Here is a 22114-nt window from a genome sequence, read left to right as displayed (position 1 = left end):
AGCTGAGTGATCTGCTCTCTAACTGCGATGGAGAAACGGAGGTATAGACAGGGAACAGCGCCCGCCCCATCGCTCTGCTCTGTACCCAGCATCTTTAACAGAGCCTCCCTCTCTCTCTCTCTCTCTCACACACACACACAGTGGAACAGCATCAGAGCTGGAGCTACCCATCTCTCCCTCCCTCTCCTGTTTCTCTCTTTTTCCCTCTGCCTCTCTCGCAACGAAAGGAGAAGAAGACTATTGGACTTGGAAATACACGTGAAAAACCGTCTGTGAGTCTGAGTCTCACGGTGTCACGCTGGACTGCTGCTCTAAAACATGGGTCCCAGCCATGAGGTGAATACCTGCTGCCGCTCAATACAGTATGTGAGGGGGCTCACTCCCGCTGGTAAGTTACTAATCTCTCTCGCCTATGTGTATGAGTCATATGTGGTTGGTTTGGGGGGGGGGGGGGGGGGGGGAGGGGGGGGTGGTTTTTGGGGGGGCGGTGGGGTTGGGCTGTTGTGGGGGGGGGTTTGGGGGGGGGGGGGGGGGGGGGCGCGCCCAAAAGTATGGGGGGGGGTGGGGGGGGGGGGGGGGGGGGGGGGGGGGGGGGGGTGGGGGGGGGGGGGTGGGGGGGGGGGGGGGTGGGGGGGGGGGGGGGGGGGGGGGGGAGACGACAGAGGTCTGGTTTTCAGTGTGGCACTGCGGTAGTCCTTGAGTGTGGAGGGAGTTTGCAGCAGAGAAGGCAGAGGGCACAGCCTATAGTTATGTGGGAGGCTTGGCTGAGGGGGAGGCTTGGCTGAGGGGGAGGCTTGGCTGAGGGGGATTGGCTGAGGGGGAGGATGAGGACAGAGAAAGCTGCTCAGTCCAACACAGGCTTTTGTTGTTGATACTTTATGCACGGTTTGGATGAATATGTAGGCGTTGCAGAGGTTTTAGAGAGGGAACTACCTGTTATTTGCGTCGGGCTTTCCCTTCTGGTGACGTTTTTTTTTCTGGTGTATTTTGAAAGCAATGAGACAGATGTGGGTTTCAGGCTGGAGCAGAATGGACGTGGTGTTCTCTCGGRAGCATCGCTCTACAGGTACATTTGAGAAAAAGAACAGCCCTGAAGTATACTAGCCTCTGTGTGTCCGCCAGGGCTTGAACAGATAGGAAGACAAGACAGGGAATCTGCCGTCAGTAGAAAATACCAGAATTTAACGAGGTAAACCAGTAATAAGCCTGAGGTAAAATAGAACCCCCTCCGTTTTCAGTGAAAGCARATCATAACACATAAATACTGGATGTGTCTAAAGTTAAACACTATTTGGCTGTGTGTGCCAAGAGGAGGAAGATATAGGATTTCTATGAAGATTTATTTAGGATTTCTTAGCGTCTAAGGAATCCAGGTGAGGCAGGTCAATATGAGGCGGGGGGCTGGAGTGCTGGGAGTACTCCTCTAACCATAGGAAAAGACATTCCCACCACTGCCTGCCTAATTTACCAGAACGGCACACTCTCCCCCCTCCATCTCCATCTCTCTCCCACTCTCTTTCCCCCCTCTCTCTCGTTCTCTCTCCATCTCCCATCACTCTGGCTGTATTTAGGGCTTGTTCATAATTAAACAACATCATACTGAGGCATCTTTAGGGAGCAGCAGACCTCATTCAGCACTGTCACAACATTAGCTACTAAATGGGGTCAGAATTAGCCTAATCATGCATAAAAATGCAAAAAATGCACCAACATCACGCTGAATATCCTGGCTCTGCATTCATTTAAAGAAGCATTCGTCATACAGTAGTCCTCTATGGCCATCCTGCTTTCCCAAGGTTCTCTATGTAGACTGGTGGGGAGATGAATCCACAAGAGAACGCAATACTAGTGCTTTACACGTGTGAGAAAAAAAGTAAAAGTGTACACGGTCAATCTCTGATGTCAGTCTTAACAGACAGCACTAAAGCAAAACACTATCCGAGTGTCAGGCTGCACAGAAACAAGTGAATGAATGGGATAAATAGGTTGCTACAAGATACTGTACCTCGCACGCAACACCATTCCATGATAGAATAATGGCGGTAATGGTTGCATCTCTCAATAGACACTACTGTATATTGAGTTTATCACAAACATAAAATGCAGGCTAATTGAAATGACGTGAAATGGCATTACTATGAGACATGAATTATTTATGACAAGCAGTTTCAATTTGTTACTGGAATCTTGACTTGAGATCCACATGCAAACCTCAAACTCCTGTGTAGCCTACAGATGTCAGGTCTTAATTTGACCCATTTCGTTGCAGGAGGAAAACAATCCTGCAGCAGGAGGATTTTGAATTTATATTTAGAATTCGCCGCCAGGGGGCAGCTGGAAGCAGTGTTTGAAGGCTGTACAATGTAGTACCGTACCTAGGCTATGATTTGGTGAGGCCATTACGAACCAACCTTCTATCATCAAGTATGCTCACGGCTTGCTAGAGCATTATGAACTGCCGTAGAGGAGTGGTCTTTGCAGCATGCTTTGGCTCCGAGCATCATGAGTTCGCTCTCAGTGCTAGGCAATCGTTTTGATACTTTATATAAATGGAAACTCATGTTGGTGTAGCCTACTGTTATTTAACTTTTTTTTGTGTGTCATTTAGCAGATACTCTTATCCAAAGTGACTTAATTTATTTACATTTTCCCTTACCGGTCCCCCTTGGGAATCGAACCCAAATCCCTGGCGTTGCAAGCACCATGCTCTACCAACTGAGCCGTCCTTATTTATGTTATCCGATAAATACAACTGTCTTTAAAATAAACGGCGTGGCTGCGGATCCAACTTTTTCGGGACTAAAGATCGCGGAAAAGTCGGAACCGCAGCCACYACGTTTATTCCTGAAGCTTATGCGCATGAGCGGATGTGTATATTCCCTACTTTACGCGTAGAGAACAGGTTACTCAGACGAATAGTGCTTGTTTAATTTGTTTAATTATTTACATCACAGCTGAATCAATGTCTGCAAGATCACAATCACATAACGATCACAGTATTCTACATAACAGAACCAAATACGGTATAATAGCATAGTATAATGTTACTGTAAGACAAAAAAAAACCACAGCATTTCTCTCTCGTGGCCAAAACTTAACAGCGCGTGCCACTAAGCCAAATACACAGGGAGGCTATGCTACAGTTTGCTATCACCATTTGCTCTAAAATATATCTCACTGTAGSCTACATCATTCACAACACTATAACTCAAGATCTAAATGCATGTCCCCATCAAACTGATTGAAATCAAATGTTTACTACAGTGCCTTCGGAAAGTATTCAGACKCCTTGACTTTTTCCACGTTTTGTTACGTTACAGCCTTATTCAAAAATGTCCTCAATCTACACACAATACCCTATAATGACAACGCAAAAACTGGTTTTAAGAAAGAAATTACTGAAATATSKCATTTACATAAGTATTCAGACCCTTTACTCTATACTTTGTTGAAGCACCTTTGGCAGCAATTACAGTCTTGAGTATTCTTGGATATGATGCTACAAGCTTGGCACACATGTATTTGGGCAGATCCTCTCAAGCTCTCTCAGGTTCGATGGGGAGCGTCACTGCACAGCTATTTTCAGGTCTCTCCAAAGATGTTCGATCGGGTTCAATTCCAGTCTCTGGCTGGGCCACTCAAGGGCATTCAGAGACTTGTCCCGAAGCCACTAATGCGTTGTCTTGGCAGTGTGGTTACGGTCGTTGTCCTGTTTGGAAGGTGAACCTTCGCCCCCAGTCTGAYGTCCTAAGCGCTCTGGAGCAGGTTTTCATCAAGATCTCTCTTTACTTTGCTCCGTTCATCTTTCCCTCGATCCTGACTAGTCTCCCAGTCCCGGCCGCTGAAAAACATCCCCACAGCATGATGCTGCCACCACCATGCTTCACCGATGGGATGGTGCCAGGTTTCCTCCAGACGCCAGCTCTAGGAAGAGTCTTGGTGGTTCCAAACTTCTTCCATTTAAGAATGATGGAGGCCACTGTCTTCTTTGAGATCTTCAATGCTGTAGACATTTTTTGGTACCCTTCCCCAGATCTGTACATTGACACAATCCTGTCTCGAAGCTCTACGAACAATTCCTTCGACCTCATGGCTTGGTTATTGCTCTGACATGCACTGTCAACTGTGGGACCTTATATAGACAGGTGTGCCTTTCCAAATTATGTCCAATCAATTGAATTTACCACAAGTGGACTCTAAGTTGTAGAAACATCTCAAGGAGGATCAATAGAAACAAAGGATCAGAATATTTGTGAAAAAGGCATTTCTGTTTTTTTTTGCTTTCTCATTATGGGATATTTTGTGTAGATTGATGAGAAAAAAATGAATTTAATCCATTCTAGAATAAGGCGGTAACGTAACAATACTTTCGGAATCCAAATGCACTGTATGCAGATAATGTATTAAAGTTTCACCGGTAAAACTTGAAGAATTAACATTCGTTTGAATGCGGTGCTATACTATGCTATTATATTCGGTTCTGTAATGTAGAACACTATCATTATGTGATCTTGCAGACATTGATTCGGCTTTGGCCTAAATGTATTAAAACAAGCACCATTCGTCTGAGTAGCCTGTTCTCGACGTGTACACATGCGCAGAAGCTTCTGGAAGCTCCGGATCTTTTTGTCCAGAAGACTAAGATCCTGAAAAAGTTGGATCCTCAGCCACAGCCTAAAATGAAAGTGTCTGGTATGGTCATTTCTTATCAAGATCGGGGGTAAAATTTCCCTGGACTGTCCATATTTGAAATGTGTAACTAAATCTAGTCAAATCGGGGGGAATGAGTTATTTGAGCCAGAACGGTGTGGGCCTATACACTGAGCGGACAAAACTTTAGGAAGACCTGCTCTTTCCATGACATGGACTGACCAGGGGAATCCAGGTGAAAGCTATGATCCCTTATTGATGTCACCTGTTAAATCCACTTCAAATCAGTGTAGATGAAGGGGAGGAGACAAGTTAAAAAAWMATTTTTAAGCCTTGAGACAATTGAGACTTGGATTGTGAATGTGTGCAATTCAGAGGGTGAATGGGCAAGGCAAAATATTTACGTGCCTTTGAACGGGGTATGGTAGTAGATGCCAGGTGCACCGGATTGAGTGTGTCAAGAACTGCAACGCTGCTGGGTTTCTCACGCTCAACAGTTTCCCGTGTGTATCAAGAATAGTCCACCACCCAAAGGACATCCAGTCAACTTGACACAACTGTGGGAAGCATTGGAGTCAACATGGGCCAGCACCCCTGTGGAACGCTTTCGACACCTTGTAGAGCCCAATGCCCCGACGAATTGAGGCTGTTCTGAGGGCAAAAAGGATGCAACTCAATATTAGCAAGGTGTTCCTAATGTTTTGTACACTCAGTGTATGTGCGCCCCAGGCCACGATTTAACTATTTTTTTTTTTTAAATGTATTATTTTACAGTTGATTCCTAAAAAATAATCACCTCATCAACTCAGCCAGGGAAACACAAACAGTAGCCTATCATCGATTTTCACAACTTTCATTACGTGACAARGGATAGACTACAGAATATGAACAAATATGGCTCCACTGGTCCGAATGACTAGACTGCCCCCACATGGATAGAAAGAGAACTGTGGGTTTCATGAGGCTCATTTGAATTTCCTGATGCGCAGGAACATTTTCCACGACAAAAGATTGATCAAGTTAAGATCCGACATCTGTACCATGCCTTGTCAGAGCCAAAGACAGATTTAGGCTAGCGCAAAAACAATCAATTGATTTATGAAAACCTCCTTGCTTAATAAAGAAAAGAGCCAAATGGAAACCAAGCCACACGACCTACCTATCCTACAAAATCCCCACTATGAGTATATCAATATACCGTAGCACATGGATTCATGGGCTAAACAAAGATTGATTTGATACACTGGGAAAACTCATTCCCAGCAAGTATGACTCGGATTCTGAACCGCCATGCATTTTTCAGTCAGAGCAGCAGAGCAAGTCCTACCTGGGCCTGTGGAAAGGGAATGGTGACATCTAACACCCCAAGCATTTCCAGTTAATGTATTACATTAGGTATTAATGCAATGATCGGTCATACTGATAGCTTAATCCAAAGTGAAAAATGTACATGTGGCTAGTTCATTGCACCAAACAAAACTTATTGATTATGGTTTATACATACAAATAACAGGCAGTTACTTGTGTGTGTGTCTGGTGTGTGCACGCACATGCTTGTGTGTGGCAGTAGACCACAGGAGATGGGGTGGGTAGGTAGGAGGAAAGGGCTGGTAGGACGCCGTGGGGAGCTGACAGCTTAACATCGATCCCTAATGAATTGTTGACTTGCTGATTATTTGCAGGCGGTGTTGAGCAGATGTAAGAGGGAAGCTCTCCTCTCCAGATTACATTATGCATGGGTACCACACAATAGGCTGGCCTAATAAATGTAGTCATACTGCTAATGCTAATGACAGGCACATTTCTAGCATAGCTAATGCAGGTTTTCATGGCGGGCTGCGCAGGCAAAACATTATTTGTTGTTGTTGACTTGGGCTACATAGCAGGCTGTGATATTGTAGCAGGTAGCACTATACGGAAACACAAGGGAGCAGGTCACGTTAAAGGAACACAGTTTTAGCTTGGACAGATTTAATGGTTAATCAATGAAAAGACATGGGGGTGGGGGCCATAGACAGGAGGGGCACTTAGCTCACTCCATTTCCCTCACCCCACCTCCCCTCCCACCCCGAGGCCTCAGCAGCATGCACACGGCCAGGCTGTGGCCTCTTGATGTAGTTAAGACTCTAACATCCTACACAACAGAGAGGTGCTGAGAGATGGAGAGGGATCAATAATTCCCTTGGGTGCAGAGAGGTGGGAAGGGTATGACCGAGCGGCTGGTCGACTGTGTAACACAGAACAACAGAGGGCATGGTCTGCCGATGGAAAGACCACAAACAGGCTCCCAGCTGGGATATACAGTGTCTTCAGAAAGTATTCACACCCCTTGACTTTCCACATTTTGTTGTGTTACAGACTGAATTAAAAATGTCACTAGCCTACAGTACACACAATACCCCATAATGTCAAACTGGAATTGTTTTTAGACAGTTTTACAAAATGAAAAGCTGAAATGTCTTGAATTAGTACGTATCAACCGCTTTGTTATGGCAAGCCTAAATATGTTCAGGAGTAAAAATGTGCTTAACAAGTCACATAATATGTTGCATGGACTCACTATGTGTGCAATTATATTGTTTAACATGGTTTTTCAATGACTGCCTCATCTCTGCACCCCACACATACAATTAAATGTAAGARACCCTCAGTCCAGCAGTGAATTTCAAACACAGATTCAACATCAAAGATCAGGGACGTTTTCCAATGCTTTGCAAAGAAGGGTACCTATTGGTAGATAAAAAATAAAATAAAAAAAATAATATATATATATATATATATATATATATATGGGTGTATTGAATATCCCTTTGAGCATGGTGAAGTTATTAATTACACTTTGGATGGTGTATCAATACACCCAGTCACTACAAACATACAGGCGCCTTTCCTAACGCAGTTGCCGGAGTGGAAGGAAACCACTCAGGGATTTCACCATGAGGCCAATCTTTAATGACTGGAGAAAACTGAGGATGGATCAACAACATTGTAGTTACTCCACAATACTAACATACAGTGCATTCACATTGAGACTCCCCTTTTCCCACATTTTGTTACGTTACAGCCTTATTCAAAAATGGATTAAATCTTTTTTTTTCTTTAAAAAATCTACACACAATTTACACACAATTCCCCATAATGACAAAGCAAAAACATTTTTTTTYAAATTTTTGCAAATGTAAAAAAGTTAAATAATAATAATTATCACATTTACATAAGTATTCAGACCCTTTACTCAGTACTTTTTTGAAGCACCTTTGGCAGCGATTACAGCCTCAAGTCTTCTTGGGTATGACGCTACACCTGTATTTGGGGAGTTTCTCCCATTCTTCTATGCAGATCCTCTCAAGCTATGTCAGCCTGGATGAGGAGCGTCGCTGCACAGCTATTTCCAGGTCTCTCCAGAGATATTCGATCGAGATTAAGTCCGGGCTCTGGCTGGGCCACTGAAGGACACGACCCGAAGCCACTCCTGCGTTGTCTTGGCTGTGTGCTTAGGGTCGTTGTCCTGTTGGAAGGTGAACCTGCGCCACAGTCTGAGATCCTGAGCGCTATGGAGCATGTTTTCATCAAAGATTTCTTTGTACTTTGCTCTGTTTATCTTTCCGTCAATCCTGACTAGTCTCCCAGTCCCTGCTGCTGAAGAACATCTCCAAAGAATGATACTGCCACCACCATGCTTCACCATAGGGATGGTGCCAGGTTTCCTCCAGACGTGACACTTGGCATTCAGGCTAAAGAGTTCAATCTTGGCTTCATCAGACTAGAGAATCTTGTTTCTCATGGTCAGTCCTGTAGGTGCCTTTCGGCAAACTCCAAGTGGGCTCTCGTGCCTTTTACTGAGGAGTGATCTCCGTCTGGCCACTCTACCATAAAGGCCTGATTGGCGGAGTGCTGCAGAGATGGTTGTCCTTCTGGAAGGGTCTCACATCCCCACAGAGGAACTCTGGAGCTCTCTCAGAGTGACCATCGGCTTCTTGGTCACCTCCCTGACCAATGCCCTTCTCCCCCGACTGTTCAGTTTGGCTGTGCGTACCCTTCCCCAGATCTGTGCCTCGAAACATTCCTGTTTCGGAGCTCTACCGACAATTCCTTCGACGTTGTGGCTAGGTTATTGCTCTGACATGCACTGTCAACTATGGGACCTTATATAGACAGGTGTGTGCCTTTCCAAATCATGTCCAATCAATTGAATGTACCACAGGTGGACTCCAATCAAGTTATAGAAACATCAAGGAGGACCAATGGAAACAGGATGCACCTGAGCTCAATTTAGAATCTCATAGCAAAGGGTCTGAATATTTATGTTAATAAGGTATTTCTGTTTATTATTTTGAATAACTTTGCAAAAAATTATAAACCTGTTTTCACTTTGTCATTATGGGGTATTGCATGTAGATTTATGTTTTTTATATTATCAATTATTGTTTTAGAAGAAGGCTAACGTAACAAAATGTGGAAAAAGTCAAGGCGTCTGAAAACTTTCCAAATGCACTTTAATGACAGTGTGAAAAGAAGGAAGCCTGTACGGAATACCAATATTCCAAAACATGCATCCTGTTTGCAATAAATCACTGAAGTAAAACTGAAAGATGGCTGTCTAGCAATGATCAACAACCAACTTGACAGATCTTGAATACTTTAAAGAAAAAAGTGCAATATTGTACAATCCAGGTGTGCAAAGCCCAGAAAGACTCACAGCTGTAATCACCTCCAAAGGTGATCCTAACTTGTATTGACTCGGGTGTGAATACAGATATTTCTGTATTTCATGTTCAGTAAAAGTGCAAATGTTTCTAAAAACATATTTTCACTTTGTCATTATGGGGTATTGTGTGTATTAAATTCATTTTGAATTCAGGCTGTAACACAACAACATGTGTAATAAGTCAAGGGCTATGAATACTTCCTGAAGGCACTGTAGCTAATTGGTAGTATATTAGAGGAGGGGAGTTGCAGTCACATAGCCAGTTTGGTGACTCTGTCTTTTGGTCTTATAATGTGATAAATCCATTCTCAAGGGGGCTAGATAATAACACAAAGATATTATGGAAAAATCCTTACACTTAAATGTTCACATGACCTGATCCCCTTGGCATACTGTTTATCATAACCCCTGTCACTGCAACCTGCTCCTCATCACTGCTTGCCTGAATGGATGGTGAATAAAACATGGTGGAATGGGACCACTTTATGAGATGTTTACCACATAAGGAGGTGGATGGAAGGAATTCACTGCACTGTGGCCTCACAGTACAGAGCCTGTTTCACTGTGTGAAAAGGTACATCAATATTTTAGGTACATCTCAACCCCCCTTCCTTTCTGCCATACACCCATAATCCATTTGGAGAATGTCAATATTCAGCACTTAAAAATGCTGTGGCATGCAACCTAGCAGGGTTAAATATAGTACAATCATATTTGTGTGAGGTAGATAGCTTTTATATAGCTATAATGCTTTCCTAGGTATTCTTTGTTAGCATGCTAGCAACCTCACACATTGTTGTCGTAATTTGTAGATCAATTGGTAGAGCATTGTGCTTGTAACGCCAGGGTAATGGGTTCGATTCCCAGTAACCACCCATACGTAAAAATGGATGGATAAAAGTGTCTGATAAATGGCATTTATTATTAGAACATATTCTTCTCCATTTTATAAGTAACAAACACAATTCAATTTTTGTAGTTTTTGAAGGGATTTTTGTAAGTGTGCTGTATTTTGGTAGAGTTGACGTTTATTTAAAGAATGCTGCCTTTGCACTGTGCCTAACTGCAGCATTTGGTACTTGGTAATGCAATGCACTCTCTACTAACTGGCATGCGGTGAGTGGACTTTTCCCTCTGTTCCCGCACCACAAATGGTGCGGGAATTCTTCGCACAATCAATTGTTTCCTGTTACCACAACCTCATGGCCACAACTCYTACTTCCATGCACTGTTAAAAAACCTGGTATTTCTTTACTGTGTTTGATCTGCTGAAACCGATTCTGGGACGAGGGCAATGTAATCGCAGCAATTCAGAGAGGCAATGTCATCACATATCACAGCAATTCAGAGAGAGAGRGAGCGAGAGAGAGAGCGAGAGCGAAAAGAGGTACATTAAATAAGTGTTCTGCCGTTGCATCTTGAAACTACTGCATCTTGAAACTGCAGCATATTGTATTAAACAAACCACAAGTGAAATCACTAAGGGAGCTAAATACGATAAATAACTAGACAATACGTTATACAAGTGCATGGTGTTATCACCAGTGTAAAAACACAAGCAAGCAGTGTTAGCTACATCATGATGGAAGAGTATATAACACACACTCAAACCTCCATTTCATCTAATTGAGAGTGGAAGGTATGTAAAACAGCCCCAGGCGCATTTGTTTTGTTTTTGAGGAAATGAGCATCCAGCTCGAGGTAAAAAAAAAAAAAAAATGGCGGTACATACTCTGCTGTTCTATCGCGTGTGCAATGATGTCAGAGAGGGGAAAAAAACAGCGTTCACTGTTTGAAGTAACGTCTTTGTTGTTGTAATACCACAAARGGGCGTGGCAGTTTCACCGCTACGGATTCCAGATTTCATTAATAACCGGGAAATGCTCGTGAGCGTCGCGGAAGCAAACAGGAGTACTTCAATTAGCCTTGTGTGAGCCTCCCTAGAGTCAGTCGACTCTTAGTTAACCAAGGAGTTTCCAATGAAACCATTTCCTTTCACAAAACCATAACAAAGGAGTCTGAAAARGGTCATTGCAAATGATAGCTAGCATTACCACACTTAACTCGCTCACTGTCTCTTAGTATTTCTTTCAACACTTAACATAAAAAGCGTTGAAATAAAACACCAAATGTGTGTGAATATTCAACATGTTGTATCATATCAGACATAGAGCAGCTTGGACAAAAMCTGTACACAGGTCCTACACAGATGACTGAGCAGGAGACCATGAGGCACCAAAAAAATCTTCCACCACTTGGTTCCACCTGCGTGTGTTGACTGACTGCCATAAACAAGCTAATATAGGCACGCTCGGTCATTGTGCGTCTTCATCAGCAGCCTTGCTCTTATAGCCTTATAGACAGCTTCCTCTACCATGGCCCACAGAGCCTTAGGCTTCTGCCCTCAAGGTCCTAACTTAATCAAAACATCAATATGTGCAGTCGACACAAGCAAAACCCGGCACAGACCTGTCACCTGTGGGAACAATTTGATTCAACTCATCATAAATATGCAAGAGGGAAGAAGAGTCACAGAACAAGACCTGTGGCAAGCTTCGGAGCTATTTTGGCAGAATCTGAAATGCCTTGAGGTCAGCTAATTGGGCAGATTTGTTGCTTCTCAAGACCGTTTTGCATGGCTGACTGGGCTGCACGACCAGTACACCAGTGTTGTATGGACATGCCTGCCAATCGGAGACCTGACACYACCGTGTCGCCGGCGGTAGCTAACGTGGCAATTTTTTTCCCRTCCCATGATTTGATTTCAAGTAGAATAGCAGCCTACACAAGAAATAACTAATATTGAAAACCATCTAGATGTCACCTGGATATATGCACATACAGTCTACTCAATGGGGAGGGCATGAATGGCAYCAACAACGGGAGACAGTGCCCCTTCGGTAGTTGTGCGGTAAGAAACAGAAGGGAAAAAACACAGCTCAATCAAAACCGTCTAACCTTTCCACACACCCACTACTTTCCTTTCCGCACACCCTACTTTCCTTTCCGCACACCCACTACTTTCCTTTCCGCACCCCACTACTTTCCTTTCCCTGCACACCCACTACTTTCCTTTCCACACACCCACTACTTTCCTTTCCACACACCCACTACTTTCCTTTCCACACACCCACTACTTTCCTTTCCACACACCCACTACTTTCCTTCCCACACACCCACTACTTTCCTTTCCACACACCCACTACTTTCCTTTCCACACACCCACTACTTTCCTTTCCTTTCCACACACCCATGCTGTACTCCGGTCGCCACACTGAGCTGCAGCTACCACCTTCTCCATGGGTGGTTGTGTGTAACAGAGAGAGAGAGTTGATGTGTGCATGTGAATAGTTAATATATTCATGGCAGAGAGAAACTCAGCTAATTGGGGAGTATGGTAAAACTGGGGGAGGGTTGTTTTACTGCTGTGAGCAAGATATGAATCGCTGTTTTAAAATTCTGATCCTCCAGCAGATCTCTTGCCCTTCAGTGATATTGAGTGCATTCCAAATATAACCATAWTCCCTGTAGTGTACGACTTTTGACTCGGGCCCATAACGCTCTGGTCAAAAGTAGTGCACTATATAMGGAATAATGGTGCCATTTGGAACGCACCCATTATTAGTCTCCAACTTGTCAAATAATATATATATATATTATATATATATATATATATAGGTCAAGTCAACCATAACTTCTAATTTTGATGGCAAAGTGACAGCAATAAAATCAAATGAGCACAGAATGTGTCAATATTCCTGAATGTCAATACATGCCTCAGTCTCTGAATAATGCCTTGTTGTACTGGAGTTCATTTTTTCTGTCCATTTRCTCCCCAGATGGAAATTGACACGAGGAGCGACAGTGATTGAGGATAACAATGATGGAAGACAGAGTGATCCATCCCCAGCCCAAGCCAGAGCGTTCCTCCTCAACCGTTCCTTCGCTTCACCGACCGGCCCTCTGAAGGATACATTGACCTTCACACATCCWGCTTGCCTGACAACCTGGAGCAGGGTACATTGAAAGGTTGCTCCTCTCCTCTCTGCCAAGGACGAAACGACTACAACAGGYCCAAAGCTTTGGGGACCAGGTGACAGCAGACATCTGCTCTGTCGGGCCGCGGTAACAAATGAGCCTTTATTTGTGAAGTTAACAGTGCTAACGGCAGACTCCATAAGGACCAATTACTATCTGAAGGGAATAGTGGGCCAAGATGAAGGAGACTGCGTTTGTGGCTTGTCTGTTAGCGGAGCTAGCTCTGACTGCCTTTGTTCTGGCCTCAGAGGGGGGCACTGCTCATTGCCCTGCATTGTGCCGGTGTGAGATACGACCCTGGTTCTCTCCCAGCTCTATTTATACAGAGGCTCCCACGGTGGACTGTAATGATTTAGGCCTATCGACACTGCCAGAGAAACTTCCCTCAGACACACAGGTGCTATTGTTACAGACCAACAATATCATCAGCGTCGAYAAACCTTTGGATTACCTGGCTAATGTCACAGATATAGACTTATCCCAGAATAACATATCCTCTGTGAGCGATGTCCGTCTGGGTCCTCTTCCCCATCTGCTGTCACTGCACATGGAAGAGAACTGGGTTCCAGCCTTATCAGATAACTGTCTCCCGTCCCTGCCCAACCTCCAGGAGTTCTACATCAACCACAACCTGATCTCCTCCATCAGTCCTGGGGCCTTCCAGGGGCTGGGGAGGCTCCTGCGGCTCCATCTCAACTCCAACCGTCTGAGGGGCATCAGCAGGGAATGGTTCCAGCCGCTACCCCGCCTGGAGATCCTGATGATTGGGGAGAACCCCATCGTCCAATTGTCAGACATGAACTTTAAGCCCCTGGTCAACCTACGCAGCTTGGTTCTGGCCAGGATGAATATGTCTGAAATCCCGGACGACACTCTGGTCGGCCTCGACAATCTGGAGAGCATCTCGTTTTTCGACAACCTGTTTGTCAGAGTCCCCCGGGCTGCTCTGAAGAAAGCCAAGAACCTGAAGTTTCTGGATCTCAACAAGAACCCCATTGAGCGGATTCAGAGAGGGGATTTTGTGGACATGTTCCATCTCAAAGAGCTGGGCATCAACAGCATGCCTGCACTGGTGTCCATTGACAGCTTCGCCCTGAACAACCTCCCAGAGCTGACCAAGATAGAGGCCACCAACAACCCAAAGCTGTCCTACATCCATCCCAACGCCTTCCACAAGCTGCCGAGACTTGAGACGCTGATGCTGAACAGCAACGCCCTCAGTGCTCTGCACCGCGGCACTGTGGACTCCCTGCCCAACCTGCGCGAGGTCAGCATGCACAGCAACCCCATTCGCTGTGACTGCGTCATCCGCTGGATCAACATGAATCGGACCGGAGTACGCTTCATGGAGCCCAATTCCCTCCTCTGCGTGGAGCCGCCTGAGTACCAGGGCCAGCACGTCCGTCAGGTTCACTTCCGGGAGATGACCGAGATCTGCCTCCCACTCATCTCGCCTGGGAGCCTTCCAGATCGAGTCATGGTCGGGAGAGGGAGCTTGGTGACGCTGCACTGCCGGGCATTTGGAGAGCCAGAGCCAGAGATCTACTGGGTCACCCCCTCTGGGGACAGAGTCCTGCCCAACAGTGTGTCTGATAAGCACTACATGCATCCAGAGGGGACCTTTGAAATCTATGACACTACTGAGCGCGAGGCAGGACTGTACACCTGTGTCGCTCACAATCTTGTTGGCGCAGACCTTAAGTCTGTGTTGGTGGTGGTTGACAAATACTTTCCACATCCTTCTGTTAATGCTTTACATATATACGTTAGATCAGTGCAGCCCAACTCTGTTTCAGTGTCTTGGGATAATACTTACGGTGGTCTTGTATCCAATATAAAGTGGTTCACAGTGGCAAATGCTAAGCACCCCTCCATGGCACACACTGCGAGAGTACCATCCGATGTGAAGGAGTACCGTCTCACCCACCTGAACCCCTCCACCCAGTACCGGGTTTGTGTGGAAGTCATGAGCATGCAACTCGGACACAACAGGGACTGTGTCAACGTCACCACAAAYGGACTGGCTCACCCCGTGGAGAGCAGGGAAACGTGGGACACAGTGGTGATGGCTGCCTGTGCTGTGCTATTCATTGTGGTCGCTGTGGCTTGCTCTCTCATATACACATCTCTGCAAAGCCAACACTTTTACAGGAAGTTGATGGTGGACCAATCTCAGTCATTGCTCAGTCCTAGCACCCGCCCCGGCTCCGCCTCTTCTCTCACGGAACTCTGTGTGGCTGGAGTCAAGGTGAGGGCGACAGTGATAGACTTGCCAGAAAACTCCATGTAATGTAAGAAACGTCCTTGAGAAGGAAAATTGATGTTCTGGATTTTAAACAAGGTGAAATAGTGATGGACACAGAACTATGTTGATTCGTGCCCCCTCATTTCGTGACAATGACAGGACACCGCGTTCTGAAACTCCTGGAACAGGATGGAATCAGAAGCCGGAGCCCTCCCGCTTAAATATTTAACCAGCTAAACTCTGACCCATAGACTATTTTATACAACAAAATTGTGTCGTTGCGGCAAAAACTTTCACAGACCGGTATCTAGATTGTGATATAGGTGGCTACTGGTCTGTCATTCATGAAGTGCAACTGGAATAAAGCAGAACWCAAAGACTGTTGTCTCTCTCTGTTATGGCTTTGTGCTWTATAACGCKTTGTGGAGATGTCTTTGTGGTCCACAATGAGGAATATTTCCTGTGCTGTTTAATCAACACTCAAGGATCATCATTAAGAAATACCGCTCATATACAGTTTATAATGGAAAAACGTGTTAGATTAGTAGACAATAACAGTGTATATGATGTAAACAATTTTATGATCACGTTTTTCATTAAAAACAGTACATTGTAATTGTAATTATGAAAGACCCAACTTCAAGGATGATTTGCTTAGGACAATCTGAATACGATATTGGGATACTCTGAAAGTAAACAATCTAAGCTCCCTTCAACAGTAACATTCAGTTGTCCGTGAAATGGAAAATGTTATAATTCATAAATATGAGTCCCATAAATCTTTCCATGTCACGGTCTAAACATTGCAAGAGGAAAACAGAGTGATGTAGACAAACACAATTACTGGGACTGCCCTTGAAGGCGGACATTTTAACATTGTTACCAAAATGCAATCTCAGGCAGGAGGACGTGTTTTGTCAATGACCTGGGAGTAGGAGTGTGTGTGTGTATACACACTGTACTGTACTGTGTGTGTGTGTGTATACACACACTGTACTCTGTGTGTGTGTGTGTGRGCGGCATCAGAAAAACCCATTGACTTTGAACTGCATTATATTCTCTTTCATTAAAAATCCAATATGGATTCCTAACACAAACCTCACAGAGGTGATGAATAGGCGACACATGCGGACTGATGGGGGGCATTTATCAGAGGGACTCCACCATATATCAACTGAGTTTCAGCACCTTGGACAGGGCTTTTAGAGTGGTGCCATTTGTCAACGCCACAGGACCTAAAATATGACCCATTAGAGCGCAGGTAGTGAATAGGTCAGCAAGAAACTTGGAGGCTGCTAGCCCCTGAGCGCAGTGCAGTGCTCCCCTTCCCTCCATGACCCTGGTGAAACACAGACGCCATTACAAGAACAGCTCAGCAACTCTCTAGCTAATTTGCTAAGCACTTCACATTGAACCGACCCACCGAGAGGGGAAGGAGACAAATGGAGTGCAAAATGAGGACAAAGTGCCTACTAGGGCCAGTAGTGGTGCGTGGGTAAAATCACTGGGGAAGCCAAGCCAGAAAAAAAGCCATAATGCAACCAATGTTGTGATAATTGTGTTGTTTGCTCTATAACCTGTTAGTTCATATGCCTTGCGACCGTGATATATAGGCCTAAGGCCAAGACAATAAGACAAAATGGCAGAATAAATTCAACCACACCTTTGTTTAATCACAAAACTGGAGAGCAACCTCTGTCCGGTGAAGTCCACAAAGCATACTGCATGTAACAAACAATTACATGACCTACTGCATGGCCAAGCAAGTTAATGTTTCAGACATTTTCGGACCACTAAACAAACAACTATTGACTTAGAACCACGGAGAGTTACCGCAAGTTGCAAAGAAAACCAGAGCTGCCTCCACTATTCCAGCACCATTTTAATTTCAACATTATCAAACCACCTACGCTTAGTCAAATACAGTGACAACTAAATGATTCCAAAAACAATTTATTCCAATCAACATAAGCGAAATATGATGTGGCTGTCCATGGTTTTTATTTCTGCGTGTGTGTGTGCGTTCGTGCAAGTAGAAAAAACATGTTGACTCGCCAACGCCATCTCTTTGATTAGATTTTTTCATGTTGAAGAAACCATCTATCACTCATACAGTACACGCTTTCATTTGTTGTTGCCCTAGGCTAGCGTTCTAAAAAGCTTGCTCGCTAGCCTYACTTCCCTTCATGGGCAACATTAGCTAGTTAACATTAGCCTTCTACATCTAGTTACATATTGAACTTCCATCCTCTCAGGCCAGGGGCACAACAWTGTATAAATTCATGGTTGGGTCAGAATTGCCGTTATAATCATTGGCCAGTACGGAGAATTAAGTAAAACCCCAAGTCCAAATCCCTATCTCCTTCCCTGGCTGATATAGGAAAGGGATCATTTTAGCTAGCTAGCTACCGGAGCACATCAACACAACGAGATGCATAACAAGTTTCTGTCAGTTACGTATGTTCTTGATGCGATGTGATCGGAGTGAAGCCAAATCCATACTGGCTTCTCTTGACTATTTTTTTGGGTGCGCCAAGACCATTCACAGTTGAGCTGATTGGCTATTCTTTTTTTTTATCAAGGGAGGCCAAATGCTTGCTGGCTTCTCTTGCATACAATGCTACGGGCGGCAATAATGTCATTCTTTTGGACCAGACAACATCAGATAGATGTCCTACAGATACATAGACAGAAGGGCGCTGTTTCGCTTGCTTGGATACCTTCTCTGGTGAGATACATTCAGTGAAGTAAAGGAAAATTATGAAACACAGAGAGAATACTTTTTTTTCTTCTTGGTCCATTTTTTGTGGAAGCCTGGCTTCCGTTGGCAGCTGATAACACAATAGAAAAATCTATATACAGTGTGGCAAATGTACTGAGATTAGGGAGGTAAGGCAATAAATAGGCTATAGTGGCGAAACAATTACAATTTAGCATTAACASTGGAGTGATAGATGTGTAGATGATGATGTGCAAGTAGAGATACTGGGGTGCAAAGAGCAAAAATATATAACAATATTGGGGATGAGGTATTTGGATTGTCTATTTARAGATGGGCTGTGTACAGGTGCAGTGATCGGTAAGCTGCTCTGGCATCTGATGCTTAAAGTTAGTGAGGGAGATATAAGTCTAAAGCTTCAGTGATTTTTGTAATTCGTTCCAGTCATTGGCAGCAGAGAACTGGTAGGAAAGGCGGGTTGGCTTTGGGGATGACCAGTGAAATATACCTGTTGGAGCGCGTGCTACGGGTGGGTGTTGCCTTGGTGACCAGTGAGCTGAGATAAGGCAGGGCTTTACCTAGCAAAGACTTATAGATGACCTGGAACCAGTGGGTTTGGCGAGGGCCAGCCAACGAGAGCATACAGGTCGAAGGGGTGGGTAGTATATGGGGCTTTGGTGACAAAACGGATGGCACTGTGATAGACTACATCTAATTTGCTGAGTAGAGTGTTGGAGACTATTTTGTAAATGACATCACCGAAGTCAAGGATCTGTAGGATTGTCAGTTTTACGAGGGTATGTTTAGCAGCATGAGTGAAGGAGGCTTTGTTGCGAAATAGGAAGCCGATTCTAGATTTAATTTTGGATTGGAGATGCTTAATGTGAGTCTGGAAGGAGAGTTTACAGTCTAATCAGACACCTACGTATTTGTAGTTGTCCACATATTCTAACTCAGAACCGTCCAGAGTAGTGATGCTAGTCAGGCGGGCGGGTGCGGGCAGCGATCGGTTGAAGAGTGTGCATTTCGTTTTACAAGCATTTAAGAGCAGTTGGAGGCCACGGAAGGAGTGTTGCATGGCGTTGAAGCTCGTTTGGAGGTTTGTTTGTGTCCAAGGAAGGGCCAGATGTATACAGAATGGTGTCATCTGCGTAGAGGTGGATCAGAGAATCACCAGCAGCAAGAGCGACATCATTGATATATACAGAGAAAAGAGTCGGCCCGAGAATTGAACCCTGTGGCACCCCCATAGAGACTGCCAGAGGTCCGGACAACAGGTCCTCAGATTTGACACACTGAACTCAGAGAAGTAGTTGGTGAACCAGGCGAGGCAGTCATTTGAGAAACCAAGGCTGTTGAGTCTGCCGGTAAGAATGCGGTGATTGACAGAGTCGAAAGCCTTGGCCAGGTAGATGAAGACGGCTGCACAGTACTGTCTTTTGTCGATGGCAGTTATGATATCGTTTAGGACCTTGAGCGTGGCTGAGGTGCACCCATGACCAGCTCGGAAACCAGATTTCATAGCAGAGAAGGTACGGTGGGATTCGAAAAGGTTTGTGATCTGTTCGTTAACTTGGCTTTCGAAGACTTTAGAAAGGCAGATGGATATAGGTCTGTAACAGTTTGGGTCTAGAGTGTCACTCCCTTTGAAGAGGGGGATGACCGCGGCAGCTTTCCAATCTTTAGGGATCTCTGACGATACGAAAGAGAGGTTGAACAGGCTAGTAATAGGGGTTGCAACAATTGCGGTGGATCATTTTAGAAAGAGCCTGTCCAGATTGTCTAGCCCTGCTGATTTGTAGGGGTCCAGATTCTGTAACTCTGTCAGGACATCAGCGATCTGGATTTGGGTGAAGGAGAAGCGGGGGGGTGGGGGCTTGGGCAAGTTGCTGTGTGGGGTAGGGTTAGCCAGGTGGAAAGCATGGCCAGCCGTAGAAAAATGCTATTGAAATTCTCGATTATCGTGAATTTATCGGTGGTGACAGTGTTTCCTAGCCCAGCTGGGAGGGGGTGCTCTTATTCTCCATGGACTTTACAGTGTCCCAAAACTTTTTGGAATTCGTACTACAGGATGCAAATTTCTGTTTGAAAAAGCTAGCCTTTGCTTTCCTAACTGACTGTGTATATTGGTTCCTAACATTCCTGAAAAGTTGCATTTCTCGGGGGCTATTCGATGCTAATGCAGAACGCCACAGGATGTTTTTGTGCTGGTCAAGGGCAGTCAAGTCTGGAGTGAACCAAGGGCTATATCTGTTCTTAGTTCCATTTTTTGAATGGGGCATGCTTATTTAAGATGGTGAGGAAAGAAGCACTTTTATAACCAGGCATCCTCTACTGACGGGACGAGGTCAATATCCTTCCAGGATACCCAGGCTAGGTCGATTAGAAAGGCCTGCTCGCTGAAGTGTTTTAGGGAGCATTTGACAGTGGACCCATTACAGACACAGGCAGTGATCGCTGAGATCCTGATTGAAGACAGCAGAGGTGTATTTAGAGGGCAGGTTGGTCAGGATGACATCTATGAGGGTGCCCGAGTTTACGGATTTGGAGTTGTACCTGGTAGGTTCCTTGAAGATTTGTGTGAGATTGAGGGCATTTAGCTTAGATTGTAGAATGGCAAGGGGTGTTAAGCATATCCCAGTTTAGGTCGCCTAACAGTACGAACTCTGAAGATAAATGGGGGGCAATCAACTCGCATATGGAGTCCAGGGCACAGCTGGGGGCTGAGGGGGGGTCTATAACAAGCGGCAACAGTGAGAGACTTATTTCTGGAAAGGTGGATTTTTAGAAGTAGAAGCTCTAACTGTTTGGGCACAGACCTGGATAGCATGACAGAACTCTGCAGACTATCTCTACAGTAGATTGTGACCCCGCCCCCTTTGGKAGTTCTATCTTGGCGGAAAATACACAACACCGACAAGGGCCATAAATCAGAAGGGACAGGACAGACGAGGAACAAGTTTGATATCTAGAAAGTGGTACAACTACACTGCTGTAGGTATTAGAGATGTGTGTATGTTTTTTATTTTAATTTACTGGCAAAGAGAGATAATTGCACAACGAGATAAGATAAGAATGCTTGTTGGGAGATCTTGGGTCTGTATTAATATTCCCCGGTTCATTCGGGTAGCTTACTTGAAAGGAGAAGAACTGACAGGATCTCCACTGAGGTTTCATCACATATTCTTCATTCCTCCGTTCGTCTGTTTTTTTTATTTTTATTTTTTATTTTAAGCAGGATTTCTGTAAGACCCAGGGAATATATTGAAAGTTCCTGTCATTTTGCAACCCTAATTTTAACTGTTAAACTGATAAACTGTTTCCAACAATAAACTCCTACACTACAGTGTCATAATAACATGTTCAACAGCTTTTGATATTAATGTCTGCGGCACACCAGTATCAATCAASGGGGGYGGGGGGGGGGGGGGGCGTAAGTGCCATACTTCTCTGTAAATTAAGTTAATCTTGTTCCGACGGGGGTGTGTTATGAGTGTTAAATCACCCAATACCTCAACACTAACCGTACACACACTGATGGGCATTCCTCTTATGTAGATATGATTAACCCACTGATCATTCTCTCAGGGAAATATGTGTATAACATTGTGTATGACAAATAGGCAGCATATGATATACTGCAAATGAATTATGATATCCATGGGCAGATCTGGGAAAATTAGTAAGTCCTTTTTCTACCTCCACATATAAAGTAATTCATTGTCATTTTTAATATAATCTCCCAAGCAGGACA

At 44.6% G+C, this 22114-nt stretch overlaps 2 protein-coding genes across 3 annotated transcripts in view; one reads left to right on the top strand and one right to left on the bottom strand.

The window, feature by feature from the left end:
- immp2l (inner mitochondrial membrane peptidase subunit 2) overlaps positions 1–22114 on the bottom strand; it is a 149509-nt gene that overhangs the window by 20287 nt on the left and 107108 nt on the right.
- On the top strand, positions 11–21727 carry LOC111952460 (leucine-rich repeat neuronal protein 3). 2 transcript variants are annotated; one of them, XR_011474215.1, is made up of 3 exons: positions 11–388; positions 13198–18504; positions 18671–21727. XR_011474215.1 is itself a non-coding variant. In XM_023971140.2 (2 exons), the coding sequence occupies exon 2, from the start codon at positions 13575–13577 to the stop codon at positions 15684–15686; it is 2112 nt and encodes a 703-aa protein (XP_023826908.1). In that variant the 5' UTR covers positions 11–388; positions 13198–13574; the 3' UTR covers positions 15687–21727. The 2 variants fall into 2 exon arrangements, 1 of the variants encoding a protein (XP_023826908.1); XM_023971140.2 differs by having other exon boundaries at positions 13198–21727.

Source organism: Salvelinus sp. IW2-2015, linkage group LG26, assembly GCF_002910315.2.
Source record: "Salvelinus sp. IW2-2015 linkage group LG26, ASM291031v2, whole genome shotgun sequence".
In the NCBI taxonomy this organism is placed as follows: Eukaryota; Metazoa; Chordata; class Actinopteri; order Salmoniformes; family Salmonidae; genus Salvelinus; species Salvelinus sp. IW2-2015.
This window is presented reverse-complemented; position numbering and strand designations above follow the sequence as displayed.